This window comes from Canis lupus, chromosome 13, assembly GCF_003254725.2.
Source record: "Canis lupus dingo isolate Sandy chromosome 13, ASM325472v2, whole genome shotgun sequence".
Classification (NCBI taxonomy): domain Eukaryota; kingdom Metazoa; phylum Chordata; class Mammalia; order Carnivora; family Canidae; genus Canis; species Canis lupus.
The window spans coordinates 58,548,373-58,569,433 of record NC_064255.1 but is presented as its reverse complement, the minus strand read 5'-3'; the positions used below and the strand labels follow the sequence as shown (position 1 = coordinate 58,569,433).

The following is a 21,061-nucleotide window of genomic DNA, read 5'->3' as shown; positions in this document are numbered from 1 at the left end:
ATAGATTTAAAAGCCGAACTCCATTCCTACCTGATTGGTATTACAAAACATATATGGTGGGGGGGGGGGGGGGGGGAGTGGAGGCGAGGGAAAGTTGTTTTGTTTTGCTTATACAGCAATAAAATACAGACATACCAAGGGTTTCATCAGTGGAATATATAAATGGTCGTAAATTTCCTCGAGTCTCCTTCATGAAATAATCAATGACACTGAAAAGGTTTGGGAGTGTAACCTGTATGAAAAGTGAGAGAAGGCTCAGTGTCATCCATGTTAAGAGAGAGTAAAAGAAAGCTCATGTGAAATTTAATGAAGATTGATGTGAATTTCCTGACCTCTAGAAAATCATATCAATACCTCACTTCAGTGAGGTACTGAATGGCTAATGTTTCCGACCCATGCATTTTCCTTCTCTTTTATAATATCTAATTCCCTGTTGAGAAATTTCCCCCTCCCCATGGGGTACATTTTGGCGGACAATAATTAGGTACTCTACTCTTTCCTAGTTATTGCATGAGAATGTGACTCAGGGTAGACCAGAAAGTGTTCCCTTCCTGAAGTTTGAACTTGAGCAGAGGAACAAGGAAGGATAGCAGATTCCTAATCAGATGGTTCTTACTACAGTTGACCCTTGGACAATAGGAGTTAAGGATACCAACCCCTGTGCACTCAAAAATCCACATTATAACTTTGACTCTTCTCAAAACTAGACACGAAGAGCCTACTGTTGACCAGAGGCCTTACCAATAACATGATCGGTTGATTAATACATTTTGAGTATGTTATATGTACCTTATACTCTATTCTTAGAATAAAGTAAGCCAGAGAAAAGGAAATGTTATTAAGAAAAATCACAAGAAAAATACGTTTACAATACTGTTTGTACTTATCAAAAAAATCCACATGTAAGTGGACCCATGCAGTTCCAACCCGCATGTTGTTCAAGGGTCAACTGTACAAGTGACTGCTTCCTAGTCCCTGGAGATCTTCTAGCTTTCCAGTCATTTCATGTGCTTCCCATGTTCTTAAATCTGTCTTTGCTTAAGTTAGTTATTTGGTTTCTTCTGATTGAAACCAAAGAACCCTTAAAGCCAGAGAATTTAGCATTTTAATATCTCACTGTAACAGGGTAATTTACTTGGCTGAAAGTAGCTGAAATGTGTTGCCACCCCCAAACCAATATTTTCATACAAGTAAAATCAGGTTAAACCTGAATATCCCTGGTAAATTTGAAAGAAAATAAAATGACAACCTGGTTGAGGGATAGGATAGGGGAATGTGAAAGGGGAAAGAACAATCCAGGCGGTTAGCTTTCCTTAAACTGGATGCTATTTGGGCTAATTACAGATAAAGGAGCCCCAGTTCACCAGTCCGACCTGGTGTTCTTCTTCCTGACCATTGCTTCCAGTCAGTTGGCTATTTGGCTTATTCTTCAGCAATCCAGTGGTTTGTTTCCTTCATTACAATTTTTGAAAAAGCCCTGGCAGGCATGGACATGAGAGCTGAGAAGCTCTAAAAGGCATTTATGGCAAAGATGTAAGTGGAACATATGAGTCAGCAGCTTCCCTCCTCTTGGCAAAAGTCAGGACTGCATTCTAAGAAATAGGTTCTAAACATAAAATAAAATTCAACCATGCTGCCCCTTTTGCTATCTGAGCAACACAGTGGGCCTGGAGAGACAGATGCACTAAGCTCAGTTTTAGAGGTGTTAAGATACATATCTTCAAGACTCATGAGTTCCATGTGTGTGATATAACTTTCCTGGTCCCACTGCAGCCTGACATCACACGACCGTAGTCCCTTTTCCCAGGACCTGGACCACAACCCACATTACTACCTTTACCTGCATAACAGTAATTGCCTCAGGGCAATGATGAATATTCAACTAGATGATATATGTAAAGTACTTATTTCTCTGCCTAACCCAGTGACCTAGTGATTATGATATCATATCATTAGCTCCATGGTAAGGTGACTGGGGTAGAAAAGGGGTTGCAGACTAGGAATAGAGCATTTCTTCATGATTATGTTGCTATTATGAGAGAGATTTCCAAACTGCATGACAGGTATTAGAGGACTGGGCACCCACAGATTTTTTTCCCCATTAGAAATAAGCACATTGAAATACGGAGAGTTAGAGGATATAAAACAGATATTTAACAAAAAAATTTTCCCCTCTCTGAAATAATTGTATTGATAAAGACTACAGAAAAACAAACAGAATCGTTAGCACACTCTCTTCTACGGCGCCTCATCTACCTGCTTCTGGATCTCACTTATCACCCTGGTTATCTGTCATTTTCGGCACTATGTTCCTAGGCAAGGGCTTTTCTATCTTTCTTTAAATTCTATAAGGTAGAGTTGGGGAAAAACAAATTCCTCAAAGACAAGGAAATAGCTACTTACAGGTCTTTCCAGTTCAATGGTGTAGTTTTTTCCTACACTCATCACTTTGTAGTGCTTGATTCTTGGCAAGCTAAAATGAAAAAAAAAAAACTCCATTTGGATCAACTCAAATTAAAGTGAATATAAAATATCTCCTGTAGAGTAAACCCTATGTTTCCATTTCCGTAGTTAGGCAAAAAAAAAAAAAAAAAAGGTGGAGGGTAATGATGGCTTTTATTTTGTTATTTACCTGGTTCTCTATGTCTGTTTTTAGGGAGTTATACACTAGGAATATAGAAACCTGGGTCATTGAGTAGGTGAATGGATAACCGAAAAAAAGGAATCAAGAACTAAAAATCTTTCAGGCAAAAATCATTTTTTATGCCAGTAATTGACAAAGCAAGGCAACATTATAAAATCCTGCATAGGCACATACAAATCAGATAGTTATTCTCTAGATTAACAGGGAAGTAGAAAGAATTACTGAAAGAAAATCACTTTCTACTCTACCCTCATCAGTATTCCTATCAGAATTCCCTGGATGGCTGCTCTTTCTGCTAGCTCATATACCACCTTGGACACTGCTAACTCTGGGGCTAACTCACAGATACAGAAAATGCTCTGTGAGAATGTAAACCACTAGGTGAACCATAGTGTCTTCCTCTTCTATGGTCACATAGAGCTCTAAATTATTACCACCCTAAACATGGTATTTTATCTATTCGCCTTTGTCTTCCAGCATTAGGCACACAGTATTTATGAAACTGAATTTTTAAAATATTACAAGTCCATCTTATAGTGCTATTTGCTACGACTGATTTATACTGAGAGCAGAAGTCAGTCGGTTTGCCTTGAATTCCTTGGATTCATATGACAACAGTGTCAGGACCAAGACATCTTGTAATGTTGAAAAGTTAAAAGTATTTATTACACTACCATTGGCTTGAAAGAAAAACTAATTCAACATCTATCCAATTTACAGAAGTGGTCTAAAGCTGTCTATCAGGTTAAGTTTGTTGGCAGGGCCTCCCACCTTCTTTTTTATCCCCCGTGTCTCCATTTCCAGGTCACATTCCTCTAGGACTGAATTACACTTCTTTTCAAGGGACTTTTTCCTCCTCTACCACAATATCCAAATATTCTCTCAATTGACTATCACATTGGAAAACAGCTTTTATTTATTCTATCCTGGTGGCTTATTCTAGGACTTTATTTTTAAAACACGGGATGAAATCTAAATAACCTTCTCCCCCCTAAATAACCTCTCTCCTAAGAAAAAAAACTAAAAATAAAAAGTATTCTTTATGTTACCCTGTAAGTGGTGACAACGATTGTTGTTAGTAATAGCTATTATATCATCATCATCATTATCCATAACAAGGGTATCGGAGGAAAAGTAGCAAACAAAGATTAACAGAGTTTCTTGGAACTTTGACTAAGAGGACTAAGTTCTGAGGCAGAAAGTAAGGTAGAAAAAAATTCCATTGAAATCACTTAGGCTTTGAATCTCCCCTTAGACTTGTTTTTCTTTCATATTTTGTTTTGTTTTTCCAAAGAAATAAAGATAGAGGAAAAAATGAGATTGATAAAATTTGCTAGATTGAGGTTTATTGATTATGATCTCAAAAAAGAAGTAACTTGTCATTTAGCAGGTGTATGGCCTTAAATGTTATATAAATACTTGGTTTTAGCTTCTGACTTCAAGTTTTGTAAAGGAATTAATTTAGGGTCAATATGTTCTAGTGTTTCCTTGGCTAATGACTTTACAAAGTATGTATATTACTAGCTTGTCATGTGGTCACAACAATTTTAAGAAAGCCAAACCACTAGGTTTGTTGTAAGAATAGCTCTATGTCTTTTGAATTCACACATCACTGCTCTGGGTAAAGTGAGATGATATTTTACATGGAGAGAGGAGTCAGCTGATAATTTGGTACTATGTGACTTTTGCTTTTTCCTGAGAACTACGATCTTCCCTCCCACAGCTGATTTGTCTACAGATGGAGATAATTTTACTTTCAAGCACTGTTTTGTAAACTAACCTGTCCTTTTCAGCTAGTATTTTACCAGACACAGTCGCCTAAACTTGCATGGCTGCACATTTCTCCTACAACCCGTAAGAGAATGAATTGGTTTTGTGGGTTGTTACTCACCTGTGTTCAGATGCTTCCTAAACATCTAGATTTTTTGCCAAAGTCTTTACATTAAGCTCTACAGTCTAACAAACTAACATCCTACTACTCTCTTCAACTGCTACAACTTCATACAGAAGATATGAAATCTAGGACTTCTCAAATTTCTGTTCAGAAGCATTAGACAATACATATGACAATCCCTAATATCATAGATATATCTGGCTCATAAGGAAAATTGGTGCAACAACAGTTAAAAATTTTCATGTCCATTCCAACCATAAACTATTCCTAAATAAGCACATACCCACTCTAGCGTTAGAACATGCTACTTTGACCATTCCTCTCTCTCTGCTTTCTAAATTTGAACTTTTGGGAGGAGGAGGATTAGTTTTATGAAATTTTATGTTTTTTGGACCATCAGCTGTATAAAAGCACAAATTTCTATATGAATTCAAACTGGCAGTGACTTTCCTGAAATTAGAAATAGGAAATTTGATATAAACTCCCTTGCCAGACTCTTTCTTATGAGTTTAAATTTGACTTAAATATAATACACATATAAGTAAAAACTGTGATGTTCATTTCATATCCTAAGTATAGAAACTCATTGAGTTTGGTCACAAACCACATCTACAGCAGAAAATGCTGTTATTTCTGATAGTTCACGTTTACGGAAAATGCAGTGCAAAAGCTGGGCTAATTTAAACCCTCTTATAAAGAGCTCAGGCTGCTATTGTGCAGAAAACACATGGTCTTAAAGAGTCATTAGCTCCTAGGGACTTTGTTCATTTCATACAGAATAATAATACATTATTCTGTATGAAATGTATTCACATTCATAGGGTTCACATGCTAATGAACTGAACACTCAATCCAACCAAGAAAAGAATAAAATGAAGGGAAAAAGTTAATCATCCTCTTGCATCATTTAGCTTTCCAGCAGTTAAATTTTTAAAAACAAAATCTGAGAAACAGATTTTAATTCAGTTATATATGCTCTTAATTTTTAAAGGTATATTCAATTCAATTTCCTAAGCCCTGTAAAAGAACAGCCTCCTTGACCAGGATGTACTCAACAAAAAAATTCACTTTTCTCCCAGGACTTCTAATGTAACGGCAGTCACAATTTTTATTTCTTTTGGATTTGTTTCAAAATAGCCAATTGAATTATAAATCAAATAAATTAAAATTGAGTAATCTGTGATATTCTATCATATTAGTTGAAAATACATTAACTCCAAATATCAGCCTTTGTAATAAAAAATAATGAAACAGGGGACCCCTGGGTGGCTCAGTGGTTGAGCTCTGCCTTCAGCTCAGGGGTCCTGGAATCAAGTTCTGAATCAGGCTCCCTGCATGGGGCCTGCTTCTCCCTCTGCCTCTCTCTGAGTGTCTCTCATGAAGAAAAGAAGAAAGAAAAAAAGAAGAAAGAAAGAAAGAAAGAAAGAAAGAAAGAAAGAAGAAGAAGAAGAAGAAGAAGAAGAAGGAAGGAAGGAAGGAAGGAAGGAAGGAAGGAAAAAGAAAAAAGAAAGAAAGAAAGAAAGAAAAAGAAAGAAAGAAAGAAAGAAAGAAAGAAGAAGAAGGAAGGAAGGAAGAAAAAAGAAAGAAAGAAAGAAAGAAAGAAAGAAAGAAAGAAAGAAAGAAAGAAAGAAAGAAAGAAAGAAAGAAGGATAGGAGGAAGGAAGGAAGGAAGGAAGGAAGGAAGGAAGGAGAAAGAGAAAGAAAGAAAAGAAAGAAAGAAAGAAAGAAAGAAAGAAAGAAAGAAAGAAAAGAAAGAAAGAAAGAAAGAAAAAGAAAGAAAGAAAAAGAAAGAGAGAGAGAGGGAGGGAGGGAGGAAGGAAGGAAGGAAGGAAGGAGGAAAGAAGGCAGAAAGAAAGAAGAAAGAAAAAGAAGAAAGAACAGAAAGAAAGAAGAAAGAAAGAAAGAAGAAAGAGGAAGAGAAGAAGAAGAAGAACGAAAGAAGACAGAAGAAGAAAGAAAGAAAGAAAGAAAAGAAGCAGAAGAACGACGAGAACGAAGAAGAAGAAGAAAGAAAGAAGAAAGCACAGAAAAGAAAAGAAGGAAAGAAAGAAGGAAAGAAAGAAAGAAAAGAAAAGAAAGAAGAAGAAAAAAAAAGAAAGACAAGAAGGCTAAGGTGACATAGATATTCATTGTGGAAACACACACACACACACACACACACACACAGACTCTCACTTCACACACAGAACTGGGCCCTGATCTACTCTCTCTCATTCTTGCCACCTGTTCAGGGCACACGGCTGTTGTATAAAGACCAGCCTCTGTTTATATGGTGTAATTGGCAAATGATGAAACTTGTTGGACCATGGCTCTTTTTCCTGCTTTTATTCACTGTCAGTGTCTTCATACTTCATATATTTAGAATTATTGATATTTATAGTGGACTGGTAGATAGATTCATTGACAGATATGTTACAGCTAAAATAATTAATGGAATATTATCCCCAGAAAGAATAGCAAATTCAAGAATCAAAGTTCTGGTTATGCTTTTATATGAAAGATAATTACTTATTGAACATTTTCATTTAGGACAAAAACCTGTATTTTAATTTCATTATCAGTTGTCAAAGTGTTAACTAACCCAGAGTGCCCATTTATTGAAATGCAAGATTTCGTAGACTTAGAGCTGGAGTGGACCTTAGCAGATCCAACCACCTTAGCTACATGGAAAAACCAACTTTTGCATGTGTCACTGACTTTATCAAAGGTAAAACCATTTTACTAGAAAGAAATTCTTAACCTTGACAAGAGGTTCCCATGTGGTCCTTTTTATAGATGTCAGGTTATGTTACCTCTTCTCCAGAATCCTCTCGTGTCATTCAGAGTATATAACTCTTGCCCTACAGTGACCTGGAGGGCTCAGAGTGATCAGTCCCTCCCCCCACCTCTGAAATCTCATGTACCACTATTTGCTTGTTCACTGCATTGCAATCACAGTGGCCTCTTTTTGTTTTTGAATAAACCCAGCCCTCTCCTGCCTCTGGGCACATGTATTTAATGCCTGGAATGCTCCTGTCCCAAATATTGGCATGGTTTCTTCCCTCCCTCCCTTCAGGGCCCTATTTAAATGCTAGTTAATAAAGCAGGCCTTCCCTGACCACTCTGTATTAGGACAACAATAGTGGGGCCCCTGGGTGGCTCAGTAGGTTAAGTATCTGCCTTTAGCTCAGGTCATGATCCTAGGGTCCTGGGACTGAGCCACATGTTGAGCCCCATGTCGGGCTCTGTGCTCAGCACAGAGCCTGCTTCTCCCTCTCCCTCTGCCTGCCGCTCCCCCTGCTTGTGCATGCACTCTCTCTTTCTCATTTTCTGTCAAATAAATAAAATCAACCAAAAACAAAACAAAACAAACCAAAACAATAGTAATCAGAAAATGTTTATCCATCATCGCTGAGTGTTCCCGTATCTGTCCTATTTTTTCCATAGATCTTATTACTATATATATGATTTCTCGTAGCTATGTGTTTATTTATCATCCATCTTCCCTTACGAAAATGTAAACTCCTTAAACCAGGGATGTTGTTGTGTTCACTACTCCATTCTCAGTACCTAGAATATTACTTGGCCCCATAGTAGATGCTCAATAATATTTGTGAAACAAATGAATGAATGAACAACAGAACTATACCCAGGATCAAAGTAATTCACCCGTTTTTCTTTTTCCCTACTGCAAATATTACCCTTGGCTCAATCTTTAGGATTGTTTCCATAACATTCTTTGCCTATTATGTTTATCTAGTCCCAACAAAAACACATAGCAGATGCTGATCTTGTGTGACTTTGCTTTTTAAAGTGATACCATGCTTTTAACAATTCCATACTTTTTAAATTAAACATACTCTATCTCCTGCCGGATGGTGATGGAGTAGCTTTTACTGTCACTACCAGGTCTCAGGATCATATTTCCCAAAGAAGGGTTCTTCTCAAGCATCTCAGTTGCTTCTTTCCGGGACACTGAATAAAAACATCTACAGAGGTGAGACAAAAAACGGGATTTTTTTTTTTCAACTGATGAAGATCATTACTTGAAAAAATGCTACCAAAGTAACTCTAAGAGCTGCAGTTATTAAGTTTTCTTAACTTAATTCCCAGCTTTATTAGTCCTATTACAATGATATAATTACTGTTATTATAATCTTGTGCCATTATTAAATATACCTTATGCTTAAGGCCTTCCTTCCCTCATCCCTCCAAACCTCTTTCTTTAACCAAAAAAGGCCTGAAAAATTATTTGTTGGTCAGTATGTAATCATCATTATCACTTGAACAGCTAAGCCAGGAATTAATAGTGTATCCCCAGCTCATAATCTCAGTTTATATAAGCTCTTGGATAAATATTTGTTGACAGTTTCCCTTCAGGGATGCAAAGCATTTTTTTATATGCTTCTCTTGTATGGTCTCAGTTTTAAATAACTGATTTTTTAATTTAAATTCAATCAGCCAACATATAGTACATCATTAGTTTCAGATGCAATGTTCAATAATTTGTGTTTAATACCCAGCGCTCATAGTATCACATGCCCTCCTTAATGCCCATTACCCAATTATAAATAGCATATTTAAAGGTATGTCTGCATTCACTCCTTTTGGTATAATATGGCTTTCTAATGGCATTGGTGCTATTTTTATGTGTCACATTTTTAAGAGAGCACTTCTCATTTTTATAGTAAATATCATAGCCAATGAAAAGTCTGTTTTATCAACAGAGAAAAATCTGGCAGGATTTGCAATACCCCAAAATGTTAACAGTGAATATCTCTGATTGGTACGACACAGAATGATTTAAATATTCTTTTTATCTATATAATAAAAATATTAAAAATACTTGTTTTACTGAGGAAAAAAGGAAAAGAAGCACTCTTTGTGACTTTTAATCTGTCAGGCTATCAGATGTCACTGATTTCAGCTAAGAGTGATGGTAGGCGGGTTTCAGCCATTACAGTCCAGCAAGACTATGCCTAAGAACCTGATGTTGTGATGGAACCAGGACAAGTTTCACCAACAAGAAGACCACAATTCCAGGAGGAAATGGCTCACAATCTTCGTCACCCTTTCCAGCAAAATAGGAGTAAAAAATAAAGGTGTTGCTGAATTCAGCCTCTTCCTTTTCCCAACGATACCTTATACACTTTACACAGGGTCTTCCTCAAGTTCAAGCTCAATGACCACTCACTGATTGGACAATTGAATAGAACATTCAGATACTTAAAATTCTTTGGTATAGTTTTCTGACAGAAAATCAGTCATTCATAGAGTTGCATGATGGAAAAAAAAAACATCTTTTCCTTCTTTCTACATAGCAGAAAGGTTTGGGTTTGAGCTTTGGAAAGAATATCTATTTGGTCTACAGATGTGGGTGGAAGGGGATTTCCTGTGTGGTAAGAGGGTTGGTTCAAACCTGCATTTTGCATTTTGTTGATCATGACACAGAAGAGGAAATATGGCATCGACTCAGAGATCTAATGTTTATCCACATGACACCTTAGTGCCCATGCTTTATGAAGCTCAATGGTTCACTCTCTTTGGTAATTAGAAATTAATATTAACAATCTGATAACAAACCCCATAGTTAAGTGGTCCACTTACACTGGCATAGGGCTCAGTACATCCACATAATCTTCAACTGGTTCCTTCTCCTTTCCCAGAGCTGAGCTTGGCATCTGCTCTGTCTCAATCCTCCTTTTTTTCTCTCTCTCTAGGACTTCATGCAGTCGAATTACTTGCCCAGGGAGGAGTGACATGTGTAGAGGGACGGACAGCTGAACCCAGTGAAAATAGTAGGCAAACAAGAAAGACAGCAGAAAAACGAACTGGTATTAGCAAAAGGAGAGTCCTGTGGTCCCCAGGGCCTTCAGTTATCTGACACAGATGGGTGGATAGGATGGTGAATGGAGGGTCCTGGTGTCTTAAAACTGCCTCCAAACCAGCCAAACAGCTTTGACCTGCACACAGTGCCCAATCTTCTTCCTAGAAGTGTTCCGTTCAGCCTGGCACACAGCAGAGTACACCCACCTTGCACCACAAGCTAATTCAAGTAATGACAAACCTCTCATTTTTCCTTCTGTGCTCACTAGTTCTTGGTGCCAGGGAAGTCCCAGAGCACCTGCAAGGTGCCTTGCTTTCCCACGGCCAGCCTGGAATAGCTCCACCAGCCATATCATAATGTGGAACTGAGCTAGAACTCTTCATTAGATAACTGAGAATTGGTAGTAAGAGGTCTATATTTTGGTAAATTTGTACATATATTTGAAACTTTCATTCCCACATTAGGATGATGATACTGCTCTACTTAGTTTTTTTCCCCACCTTTTCTAGATATGTATTTTGGATTAAGCAACCTATGCCCTCCTGATATTCATACCCCTGATTTATCTCACCTCATGACCCACTTACATGTTCTTATTAAATCTTATTGTTTCTATCTTATATATATATATACACACACATATATGTGAAATTTGAAATAAAAACATAATAAGGGTATATAACACAAAGTTTTAAAGACTATTCTTCTGGATAATTAAGCTAACTAATAATCACTATAGTTATTTCTTTATATATCAATCCAGAAAAAAGTAATAGAATGAGGAGAAACTAATGAAAAAGCTACTGCTTAATAATTGTCTATTATGTCCCAAGCATTGTACCATTCCAAATCCTCATAGCAATACTATAAGATCGGTATTGTTATCCCTACTATACAAATAGAATTTTTAAAAAGGTTAAGAATAACTAGTCCAGGGTCACATTACTAGAAAGTTGTGGACTTAACCTCCAGTTTATTTAACTCAAAAGCAAAGTCTCTGCTCTTTTGACTACAGTCTGTGTTTCTCAAACTTCTGGTAAAGTTCTAATAATAGCGTGGTGTGAATATACACAGAGTGTTCAGGGAACATAGTAAAAAACATGTATAGGGCAGCCCGGGTGGCTCAGCGGTTTAGCGCCGCCTTCAGCCCAGGGCATGATCCTGGAGACTCGGGATCGAGTCCCACGTCGGGCTCTCTGCATGGAGCCTGCTTCTTCCTCTGCCTGTGTCTCTGCCTCTCTCTCTCCCTGTCTCTCTCTCTTTCTGTGCGTGTTTCATGAATAAGTAAATAAAATCTTAAAAAAAAAAGTGTAGAGCACAAAATTTAAGACAACTTTTCTTCTCTTGGAAATTCATGTGAATTTATTTTGTATTCTGAACATACCTATGTACATTTTAATATGAAAATAGTGCTTTTTATCCTTACCTCAAAGAAAAAAACTAAAAGCAAATTTTTTTGCCAAAACATCAAGTATAATTAGTGTACCAGGAAGATGCACCCCAAGGTTTTCCAGTAGTTTTAGTGTTCTCCTTGGTACCTATTCACATACCTTTGGGGTACTTGAATCCCAATGTAAGAAGAGACACAATGACACTTTTTCCGTAATACTGATGTAGGTTCCCAAAAAGTTTCTTCCTTTTCACAAGTCAACATAACTCACATTTTTGAAAACGACAGTTGCTACAATAGCTTCATTTAAAATAATGATAGATATCCTGCTGCAACACTTCCCTGTAAACAGTAGGTCTCCCTATTTATCTCTGATAAGGTGCCACAGAGTTGAACATGTAAGCATCCCTTTGTCCTAAGACTCACCAAACAAACATTTAAAGGTGAGTTTTCATTTTGATGGGCTTTTCTGTTAAATTGTTTATGTTATTCATAAAATTCATCTCTTAGCATTTTATAAATATGTATTAAATGAATAAGAAAGTAATTGAAAAGTGTTTTAGAAGATGTAAGCTATAGATATCAGCTTATACAAAGGACCATTGTGTCAAAGGACAAGACCAAAAAATAGATCTCCCTGATGACCTGTTATTCTCTAGCTAGCAAATGGCCCTGTTTATTTTCTATTTATGATTATCAAAATTTCAAATCATCTTTCTCATTTTCCTTCTTCCTTTCCATCCACCTGATAAAAATATAAATTTCATGAGTAAGTATAAGAGTTTATACCTCTCCTTTTCAATTCTTGTATCTCTGACTCCTTTCACTCTATATGATTCATAGCCAATGTCCAGTAAATATTTGTTGAATTAATGAATCAATCACAAGTAATGTCCTTCCTACCTACCTCTGTTACTGTAAGAATGAAGCCTCTCCATTCTTCCCCACTTTCTGTGTTCTCTGTCTAGATAGGAAGACAAAAATATAAAGAAGAAAAGACATGAATGATTGTTAACACTTTTATTAACTTCAAAAACTTTAGAATTTCATATGATTGTTTTATAAGACTCAAAATGTATAAGCCATCAAAACCCAACACAATTGACACAATGCATATTTTTCTATTGAAGCACATCGTTTTAAAAAGTCAGTTGTAATTTTTAAAAGCAGTTTAAATTAGTTGAAAGGAAGAAACAAGTCATTTTCCTTTTTGTTTAAAACTGTTAATGTGTATTGGTAATGAAATTTCAGTATTATTTTCTTTTTGTCAAAAGAATATAGCTTTATTCTGTTTGCTTAATAAACAAGTAAAATTATATAAATTTACTTAACTCAAAAAAAAATGTAAATGTTAGGACACTTATTTCCAAATATGTCAGTTAATGGTTGATTCCCCCTGTTGGTATTTAACACTGACTGGCTTTAAGTTTGGGACAACAAGGTAAGTTTGGGACCAATGTAGTTAATCCTTAAAAATTTGCAATTCTTAGCTCTAAATCCTACTAATATAGTCAACATTTATTAAGTATTTATAAGAGGCATCTACTGTTCTAAACATTCACATATATTAACTAATTTAATCTTCATGGCAACTCTTCGAAAGTCTTAAAATTTTTATTTCATAGATTTGCTCATTTAACATATTTATTGAGTGCGTTTAAGGCTGGACACTCTTCTAGGTACTGGTTTATGTCAGAGAACAAACCAAAAATCCTTGTTCTGATGAAATTTGGGGCCTAGCAAGGAATAGTGAATCATAAATACAATAGTGAGCAAGTGTTATAGCATCAGAAGGAAATAAAATGTATGGCAGGCAATGTAAAAGACACTGGGAATGGCATGAGAGGTTAGGGGAGGGGCAAAGGTTGCAATTTTAACAAAGTGGTCGAGGTAGGTCTCAGTAAGGAGGTTACATCTGGGTAAAGACTGACTTCTGGATGAAGAAACCAAGGCACAAAGAGGTTAAGCGACTTGCCTATGATTACACAGCTAATGAGTAAAACAGCCAGAATTCAACTCTAGGTGTCTGATTCCAATCCTGCTTCAGAATCATCTGGGAAGCTTGCTTAAAACAAAGATTCTAGGGCCCCGGGCTAGGGGTAGGGCCTAGATTTCCTAAGTACAAGTGATTCCTATATACAGTCGTCCCCCTTATCTGTTAGGATACATTCCAAGACCCCCAGTGGAGGCCTGACATCGCAGTAGTGAACTCTATATATACGATGTTTTTTCTTATACGTAATGCCTATGATAAAGTCTAATTTATAAATTAGATACAGTAAGAGATTAACAATAATGCAATAAGACAATTATAACAATATTCTGTAATAAAAGTTATGTGAATGTGGTCTTTCTCTCAAAATACCTTATTGTACTAGGGCACCTGGGTGGCTCAGTCTTTTAAGTGTCCAGCTCTTGATTTCGGCTCAGGTCATGATCTCAGGGTCATGGGACTGAGCCCTGCATTGGACTCTGTGCTCAGCGTGGAATCTGCTTAAGATTCTCTTTCCCTCTCTCTCTCTCTGCCCCTCCCCCTACTTGTGCTTTCTTTCTCTGTCTCTCTAAATAAAATTTAAAAAAAGATTTTATTATCTTATCCTGTACTCACCCTTCTTCTTGTGATGATGTGAGATGATCAAATGCCTATGTGATGAAATGAAGTGATATGAATGACATAGGATAGGCCTTATGACGGAGTGGTAGGCTATTACTGACCTTCTGACAATGGGTCAGAAAGAGGACCATCTGCCTCCAGACCACAGCTGACTGCCAGTAACTGCAACCACTTTATGCAGAGACAATGGTACATACAGCTCATGACCAGTGCTTGCAAGAACAACATCTTACTCAATTACAAGGTGTGCTCTATACGTTATTACTACAGTTGTTGGTTGATTTTACTTGGCCCACTTTGAATGTCAGTTCAACAAAAACATTTTTTCTATGTAAGTACTGGGTGTACAGTGATGGATTTAACAAATCTCTGCTTGTGTGGAGTTTAGAGTTTTGTGAGATCAATACCATATTTCACAAACTGTGTATATCTAACGCAGTCTTTTTGAAGTTTTTCTGTCACGATAATGTTCTTTATAATTTTTTTTCCTTTTCTAATACAGAATCCAATCCAGGATCACACACTGTATTTAGTTGTCATACTCCAGTTTCCATAATTGGGAACAGGTGTCCGGTGTTCCTTTGGCTTTTTTTTCCAAAGCGGTGCCCGTTTTGATTTTTGCAGACTATAGGCCAACTTGCCTTGAAAATATGTCTCGGTTTGTGAAATACAGGTTTGTCTAACTCACCATGTGCCGTGTTGGACATGACTCAGATTCACCTGGAACTCAGTGAATGTCAATTCAAGAACGACTTTTTAAAAACACCAGATGGGATCTCTGACTTTGTTGGAGGACAGAAGGATATGGTTTCAATGTGCTTGTATACTAAACAAGTTAACATACCCTTTCAAATCTCTATTTAGAAAACTGCAGTTTTTGGCAAAAGGCAAGAAATACATTTCTTAAAAGATTTTATTTATTTATTCATGAAAGACACAGAGAGAGAGAGAGAGAGAGAGAGAGAAAGACAGGCAGAGGGAGAAGCAGGCTCCATGCAGGGAGCCCGACATGAGACTCGATTCTGGGTCTCCAGAATCATGCCCTGGGCCAAAGGCAGGTGCCAAACTGCTGAGCCACCCAGGGATCCCCCAAGGCAAGAAATATTAACAAAGTATAAGACTTGGCAGCTCTCCTTATAATTCCTTTTTATCTCAGCCACTGGGTTGTGAAGGGCCAATGCTATTTATAACTACAGCTTGTTTCCAACTAATTTCTACTCACCTTCAGTTGCACTTCCTCTTTTGGCAAAACAAGGGTGAAGTTTGCACAATTCTTTTCAGTTGAATTCTGGTCAGTAAGGCACGTGAGGTCTATTATGTCTAACTTGTCAACATACTACAAAGGTAAAGGAAATCTCATTAAATTATTTCAGGGGTAACATACATTAGGTAGCAGGCGGAAATATAAGTAATCTCTTCCTCTCAACTGATTTATACCTTGAATGATATCCTGGTTTTCAACTGGGCATTGCAACCCTTTAAATCCAGAGGGCATTTGGAAAATGTATTATGTGGTGGTCCACTGGACCTGACTCTTACAGGTTTGCAAAAGCTGATTTTTTTAATGTCTAGGAATTTTGCAAGCCAGCAACTACACACAGCCATTATTAAAAATTAAATTATATAAACATATAATTATTTTTAAAATATACTTAAAATTCAAAACTCAGTATTTTCTAATTATATTACTAAAGTGTATTCACTATGCTCTCGAGGTAATTTACATCTTCATTTCTGTTTGTACTGTACCTTCCCAATTCAGCAAGGTCACATTGATAGGTTGAAATCAGCTATGGTGGGAGTATTTACATCATGGAAATTGGCAAACCTCACAAATTAGGGCTTGATTTACTTTAAAATTGTTAATAATTTTTAACAATTGTTAAAACTTTTTACAATTACTTTACAATTGTCAGTTGTCCTAGAGGCCAGCAATTTATTTTTTTCTGCAAAGGCTAGATAGTAAATGCTTCTGGCTTTGTGGACCACACAGGGTTTCTGTTGCAAATTCTTGTTGTTGTTGTTGTTGTTATTTTAATACACACTTTAAAAATGTAAAAAAAATATTTTTAGCTGATAGACTGTACAAAATCAGGCCACAGGCAAGATTTGACTCAAGGGCCACAGTTTGCTGGACTCTGATTGAGACATAAGAAAGTAAAGGAGAAAATGTTAATAATACAGATGAAATTTTAAAGTCTGTTTTGTCTGAAACTTTTTCATTGTTAACAGAACAAAAGATTGACAAAATATTCTTCATTAATTCAAAAACTCTTGTTACTCCACAAAGATCTTGCCCCATCATTGAAAAATAGGTGAAGTTCTGATATGCATAAGTATTGCTTTGCTTTCCTCTTATTCATTGATGTAAACAAAAATATCAGCCAATATTTGTGTGAAATGTCATATTTAATGACAATACATTTATTAGGGAAATGGCAGATTGGACAACTCCATTTATCAAATCATGATTGAACTGCAAACATAGTTGCCTGTGGATCCGAGTTCAGAAAAATCAGTGAAAATAGTCTGTGAGAATCATTTGCTTATATGGAAATTACAATAAAGAATATTGTGTATTCTATTTTTTTAACTGTGTGCTACACATTCCTTATATCAGTCATGTTTATAATAAACTTATGTACATATATTCATACATATAATTCTTTCCAGAATGCCGTTGTTTGATGCTTATTATGTGCCACTGGTTATGAGGATCCTATTAAGAAATTCCTATCTTATCCCAGTACAATAAAAATATTTCTTCTGAACGATTGTTATATATGGACTGGTCTGTACTCAACTGACCAGACTTGCTTTTTAGTATTAGATCAGAACCACCTCCAGTAACTGTAGTAGAGTTTTCATCATAATTTTTTTTCCTGAATTAGCCTCATTCTTGACTTCTTTTTATTTTCCTCTGTTTTGCCCAATATAACTTATTTTTGCCATGTTATTTTATGTCTCCTTATTTTATTTTTCTGAATAAAGTAAGGCATAAAAATAAGTAAATTTTTTTCCAGACTGATTCCTATATTGATGAAGTTGAGGGCAATTTGGGTTGACCTATTTATTTTCAATGAAGAAAGAGCAGTTAAAAATGGAAGGAAAAGTATAAGAGAAGCAGGACAGAATTTCAAATTACACAGAATCTTTTTCTGATAGATTGTCTAGATCAAGCTAAGTGAATTTTACTGAGACAAAGAAGGAAGCAACAGAGGAAGAGGTGGCCAAATTAGATAGCCATAAACTGATCTATTGATTAGAAGAAAGGAAGTTATATCTTTTTTTTTTTTTTAATTTTAGTGCTGAAAAGAGCCTTAAAGGTCATCTGTTTAATCTACTGCCATCTGATGTTTGAATCTCCTTCAGAGTATCCCCCCATATAGCCATCCTGTCTGTACTGGAGTATCTCAAACAACATGAAACTCATGCCTGCTATGCCACGCTGCCTGCTAGTAAGCATTTCCTCGTATTAAGCCATGGTTTTTCCTCCAGAGAATTTCCAACCATTAGTCCAGTCCCCTTTCTCTGCAGGAGCATGAAACAAATTCATGGACTCTTTCACATGACTCCTGATGGCCTTTCAAATGTTTAAAAGCAGCTTAAAATTCTTTCCTCCTATCAGCTGAGTATCACCAGTTCTCACCTATCCTATCTCTGTGCTTTCTCCTGACATTTTCAGCCAAAACATTTCCTAAAGCTTGCACTCTCTTAACAAAATTGGTAGATGGACAATTCTGCAGTATTTCATTGTAATGGTCTTCTTGGCATAATGGTTAAGAATGCTAGCTCAGGATCAAGATCTGGATGATACCCCTTTAATTAACTGCTTAATCTTGTATAATTTCTGCATCCTGAAACTTGACTACAGTGATGATTAAAATAGTACCCACTCCGCGGAGTTGTTATGAGAACTAGATGACATATTACATATAAAATACTTGAATCCTTACTCAGTGTCAGCTGCTCTCTTCAGTCCTTGCATTCACTATCATCTCATTTAATCCTTTTGCTGAGCTCATGACCTGGGCTACTCTTTTCATCCTAATTTTAGAGATGTGAAAATAAGCATGTTGGGCAAGATCTTTCATGTGGTATTCTAGGTTTATTTCTATCCCTTCACCACACAGTGCTCTGTACCAGAAGACAGACCGAGGAGGACAACATCAAGGACCCTCTTACCCTCTGACTTCCCATTGGGTTGGACTCTGGTCAGAAGACCGAGGAGGGTGAGCTATTTATCATCCTATGCGATCGTTTCCTCAGTCAGAGATCATACCCTCTCAACACACTCATCTTTGTACACCTCCCTTCACGGTTCTCCCACTTTTTCTTCCTCTCCTGGGCTTTATAGTGTGGGCATCGTGACTAGCCTCCGAGTTCCGTTCTCCCCCTTGTGGTTTTCCTACATCCTGCCCACCACTTTGAATATAGCATCTTCATGAAACTTTCTTCAAAAATGCCCATTTTGAGGGGTGCCTGGCTGGCTCAGTTGGTAGAGCGTGAACTCTTCACCTTGGGGTTTCGAGCCCCACATTGGGTGTAGAGATTATTTAAAAATAAAATCTTTAAAAAAAATGCCCAACTGGAGACGTCATCTGTTTCCTGCCAGACTGAGACACAGAGAGCTTGGGTGACTAGCCCCAGAGCCCACAGTTAACAGGGGCAGGACCAGCATAAGCCCCCTGGAGAGCTGGCTGCAGGCACTAAGCTGGGCTGCCTCCCGCCAGGTGGTCAGACAGCAATAACTGCACTCTCCCCTACGTGACTGTACAAGGTACAAGCTGGGGCTTCAACAGCTTTGCTCACAGCAGTAGGAAGCTGGAAGGCACAACAGAGGAATTAGTTTTGTTAAAATTATTATGGTATCTGGGGACATCTTTATACAAATCTTGTCTATCCAGAACTCTGGATCATTTTAAGTTTGTGGTTTTCTCTTTTCTTTTTTTTTTTTTTAATGACTTCTGGTTAGTTTACCACTAATGGTACCAAAGTGCCTGCAGATAGAATACATCACAAAGGCTCTTTTTTCCATTTCTTTCATTAGGTCTGGACATGTAATAATGATGTGCTAAGAACTGTGGGCTACTACATCCATGGACCAAAATGTTTATATTTAAACAAGTGACTAGATCATAATATCCCCTATGGGCATAGCAAGGTAGGCAAGCATTTGGCATGAAAATACATTTTATTTGTGGAAAAAACTGAAATACACAGTTGTCAATGTTTGTGGGAAGTTGAAATATAAGTCAATTATTTGAGATGAATACTAATAAATAAATCTCAGAATCTATTGTTATTCTCATGCTTAAGCTCTTAGAAGTCCTTTTTTACTTATGTTTTTGTCTCCCTATAGGAAAATCAAATTGTGACATATTTTATATTACAAGGCCTTGGGGGTCATCTATTTCCTTTCAGATCATAACTGCATGCTACAACAAGATAAAAAGATGGGGGGAAATTAAGGCTATTTCATGGCTTTAAACAAGTTGTATCCAGGTATCTGGCTAAAATTTTCAGATTTTGGGGTGCCTCGGTGGCTCAGTTGGCTAAGCTTCTGCCTTCAGCTCAGGTCATGATCTCAGAGCCCTGGGCTCCCTGCTCAGCGAGAGGTCTGCTTCTCCCTCTCACTCTGCCCCTTCCCCTGCTTGTGCCCTCTCTTTCTCTTTCTCTCTCCCTCCCTCTCAAATAAATGAATAAATAAAATCTTCAAAGAAATAAAATTTTCACATTTCAGCTAAGCTTCTATTATTGGGATCAGAAAGAAAAAACGCAAAGACATGAGTTTATGCCTTCTCTTAGGTGCCATGGAAATTTTACTGTGAATCTTATAGGTCTTATAGCTGATAGCCCCCACAGACATAATGTTCTTATTTGAATTACTTTGACTAGAATATCTTTACTCTCAGAAGACAGAAAACCCCAAATGAATAAAACTATTGACAAGTCTATATTAGGAAAAAATGAATCAGCTGAATATGTTTAACTACTTACTTTTGGGCTTTTTTTGTCAGAATAAAAGAAAAGCGTAGTTCCTCTCAACTCTGTCCAATAATGTTTATATTCCTGTGGGAAATAAATTATAAGCATTATTTCATTGGTCTAAATTCAACTAGTTTCCTATTAATATTTTTCCTTATAACTTTCTTAATTGCTGTTGGATATAAGGTTCCTTTTTTTTAAAAATTTTTTTATTTATTTATGATAGTCACACAGAGAGAGAGAGAGGCAGAGACACAGGCAGAGGGAGAAGCAGGCTCCATGCACCGGGAGCCCGACGTGGGATTCGATCCCGGGTCTCTAGGATCGCGCCCTGGGCCAAAGGCAGGCGCTAAACCGCTGCGCCACCCAGGGATCCCAAGATTCCTTTTTATCTTGAGATAAATCACCTAATTTTACGGCTTAATTTTGCATCTAACTCGATCACATCCTTCACAAATTTATCTTAGTATAAGGTGAGAGGTAAGGATGTAATTTGATTTGTGTTTAAATAGATAATTTTTCTAAACTTTCCCCATTGATTTAAGATACTTGACTTTTTTGTAGGTTTCAGTGGAAGCTTGCACCTGTAAGAGGGCTCATTTAAGGGACCAGGATAGGACAAGCATTAAATATCTACATTGAATGGCTTGGTGAATGTAAAGCACTTAGCAGTGTACATGGCTCATAGTTTCAGTTCTAGAAACAGTATATGTTTATATAAATAA

General features: G+C 36.9%; 1 protein-coding gene and 1 long non-coding RNA gene across 10 annotated transcripts in view; one reads left to right on the top strand and one right to left on the bottom strand.

The window, feature by feature from the left end:
* Window positions 1-21,061, bottom strand: part of STAP1 (signal transducing adaptor family member 1) — a 57,234-nt gene that overhangs the window by 16,544 nt on the left and 19,629 nt on the right. For all 9 annotated transcript variants that reach the window (XM_049093005.1, XM_049093004.1, XM_049093008.1 and 6 more), the window contains 7 exons: window positions 20,349-20,420; window positions 15,571-15,684; window positions 12,642-12,698; window positions 10,125-10,297; window positions 8,378-8,506; window positions 2,404-2,473; window positions 136-232 (listed from right to left, as the gene is read on the bottom strand). In XM_049093005.1, coding sequence (XP_048948962.1) covers window positions 136-232; window positions 2,404-2,473; window positions 8,378-8,506; window positions 10,125-10,297; window positions 12,642-12,698; window positions 15,571-15,684; window positions 20,349-20,420 — 712 coding nt within the window. The remainder of the gene's footprint in view (window positions 1-135; window positions 233-2,403; window positions 2,474-8,377; window positions 8,507-10,124; window positions 10,298-12,641; window positions 12,699-15,570; window positions 15,685-20,348; window positions 20,421-21,061) is intronic.
* LOC112652365 (uncharacterized) lies at window positions 15,677-20,355 on the top strand. Its single transcript, XR_003131399.3, has 3 exons — window positions 15,677-17,806; window positions 18,482-18,580; window positions 19,399-20,355. It is a non-coding gene; the product is annotated as an uncharacterized LOC112652365 (long non-coding RNA).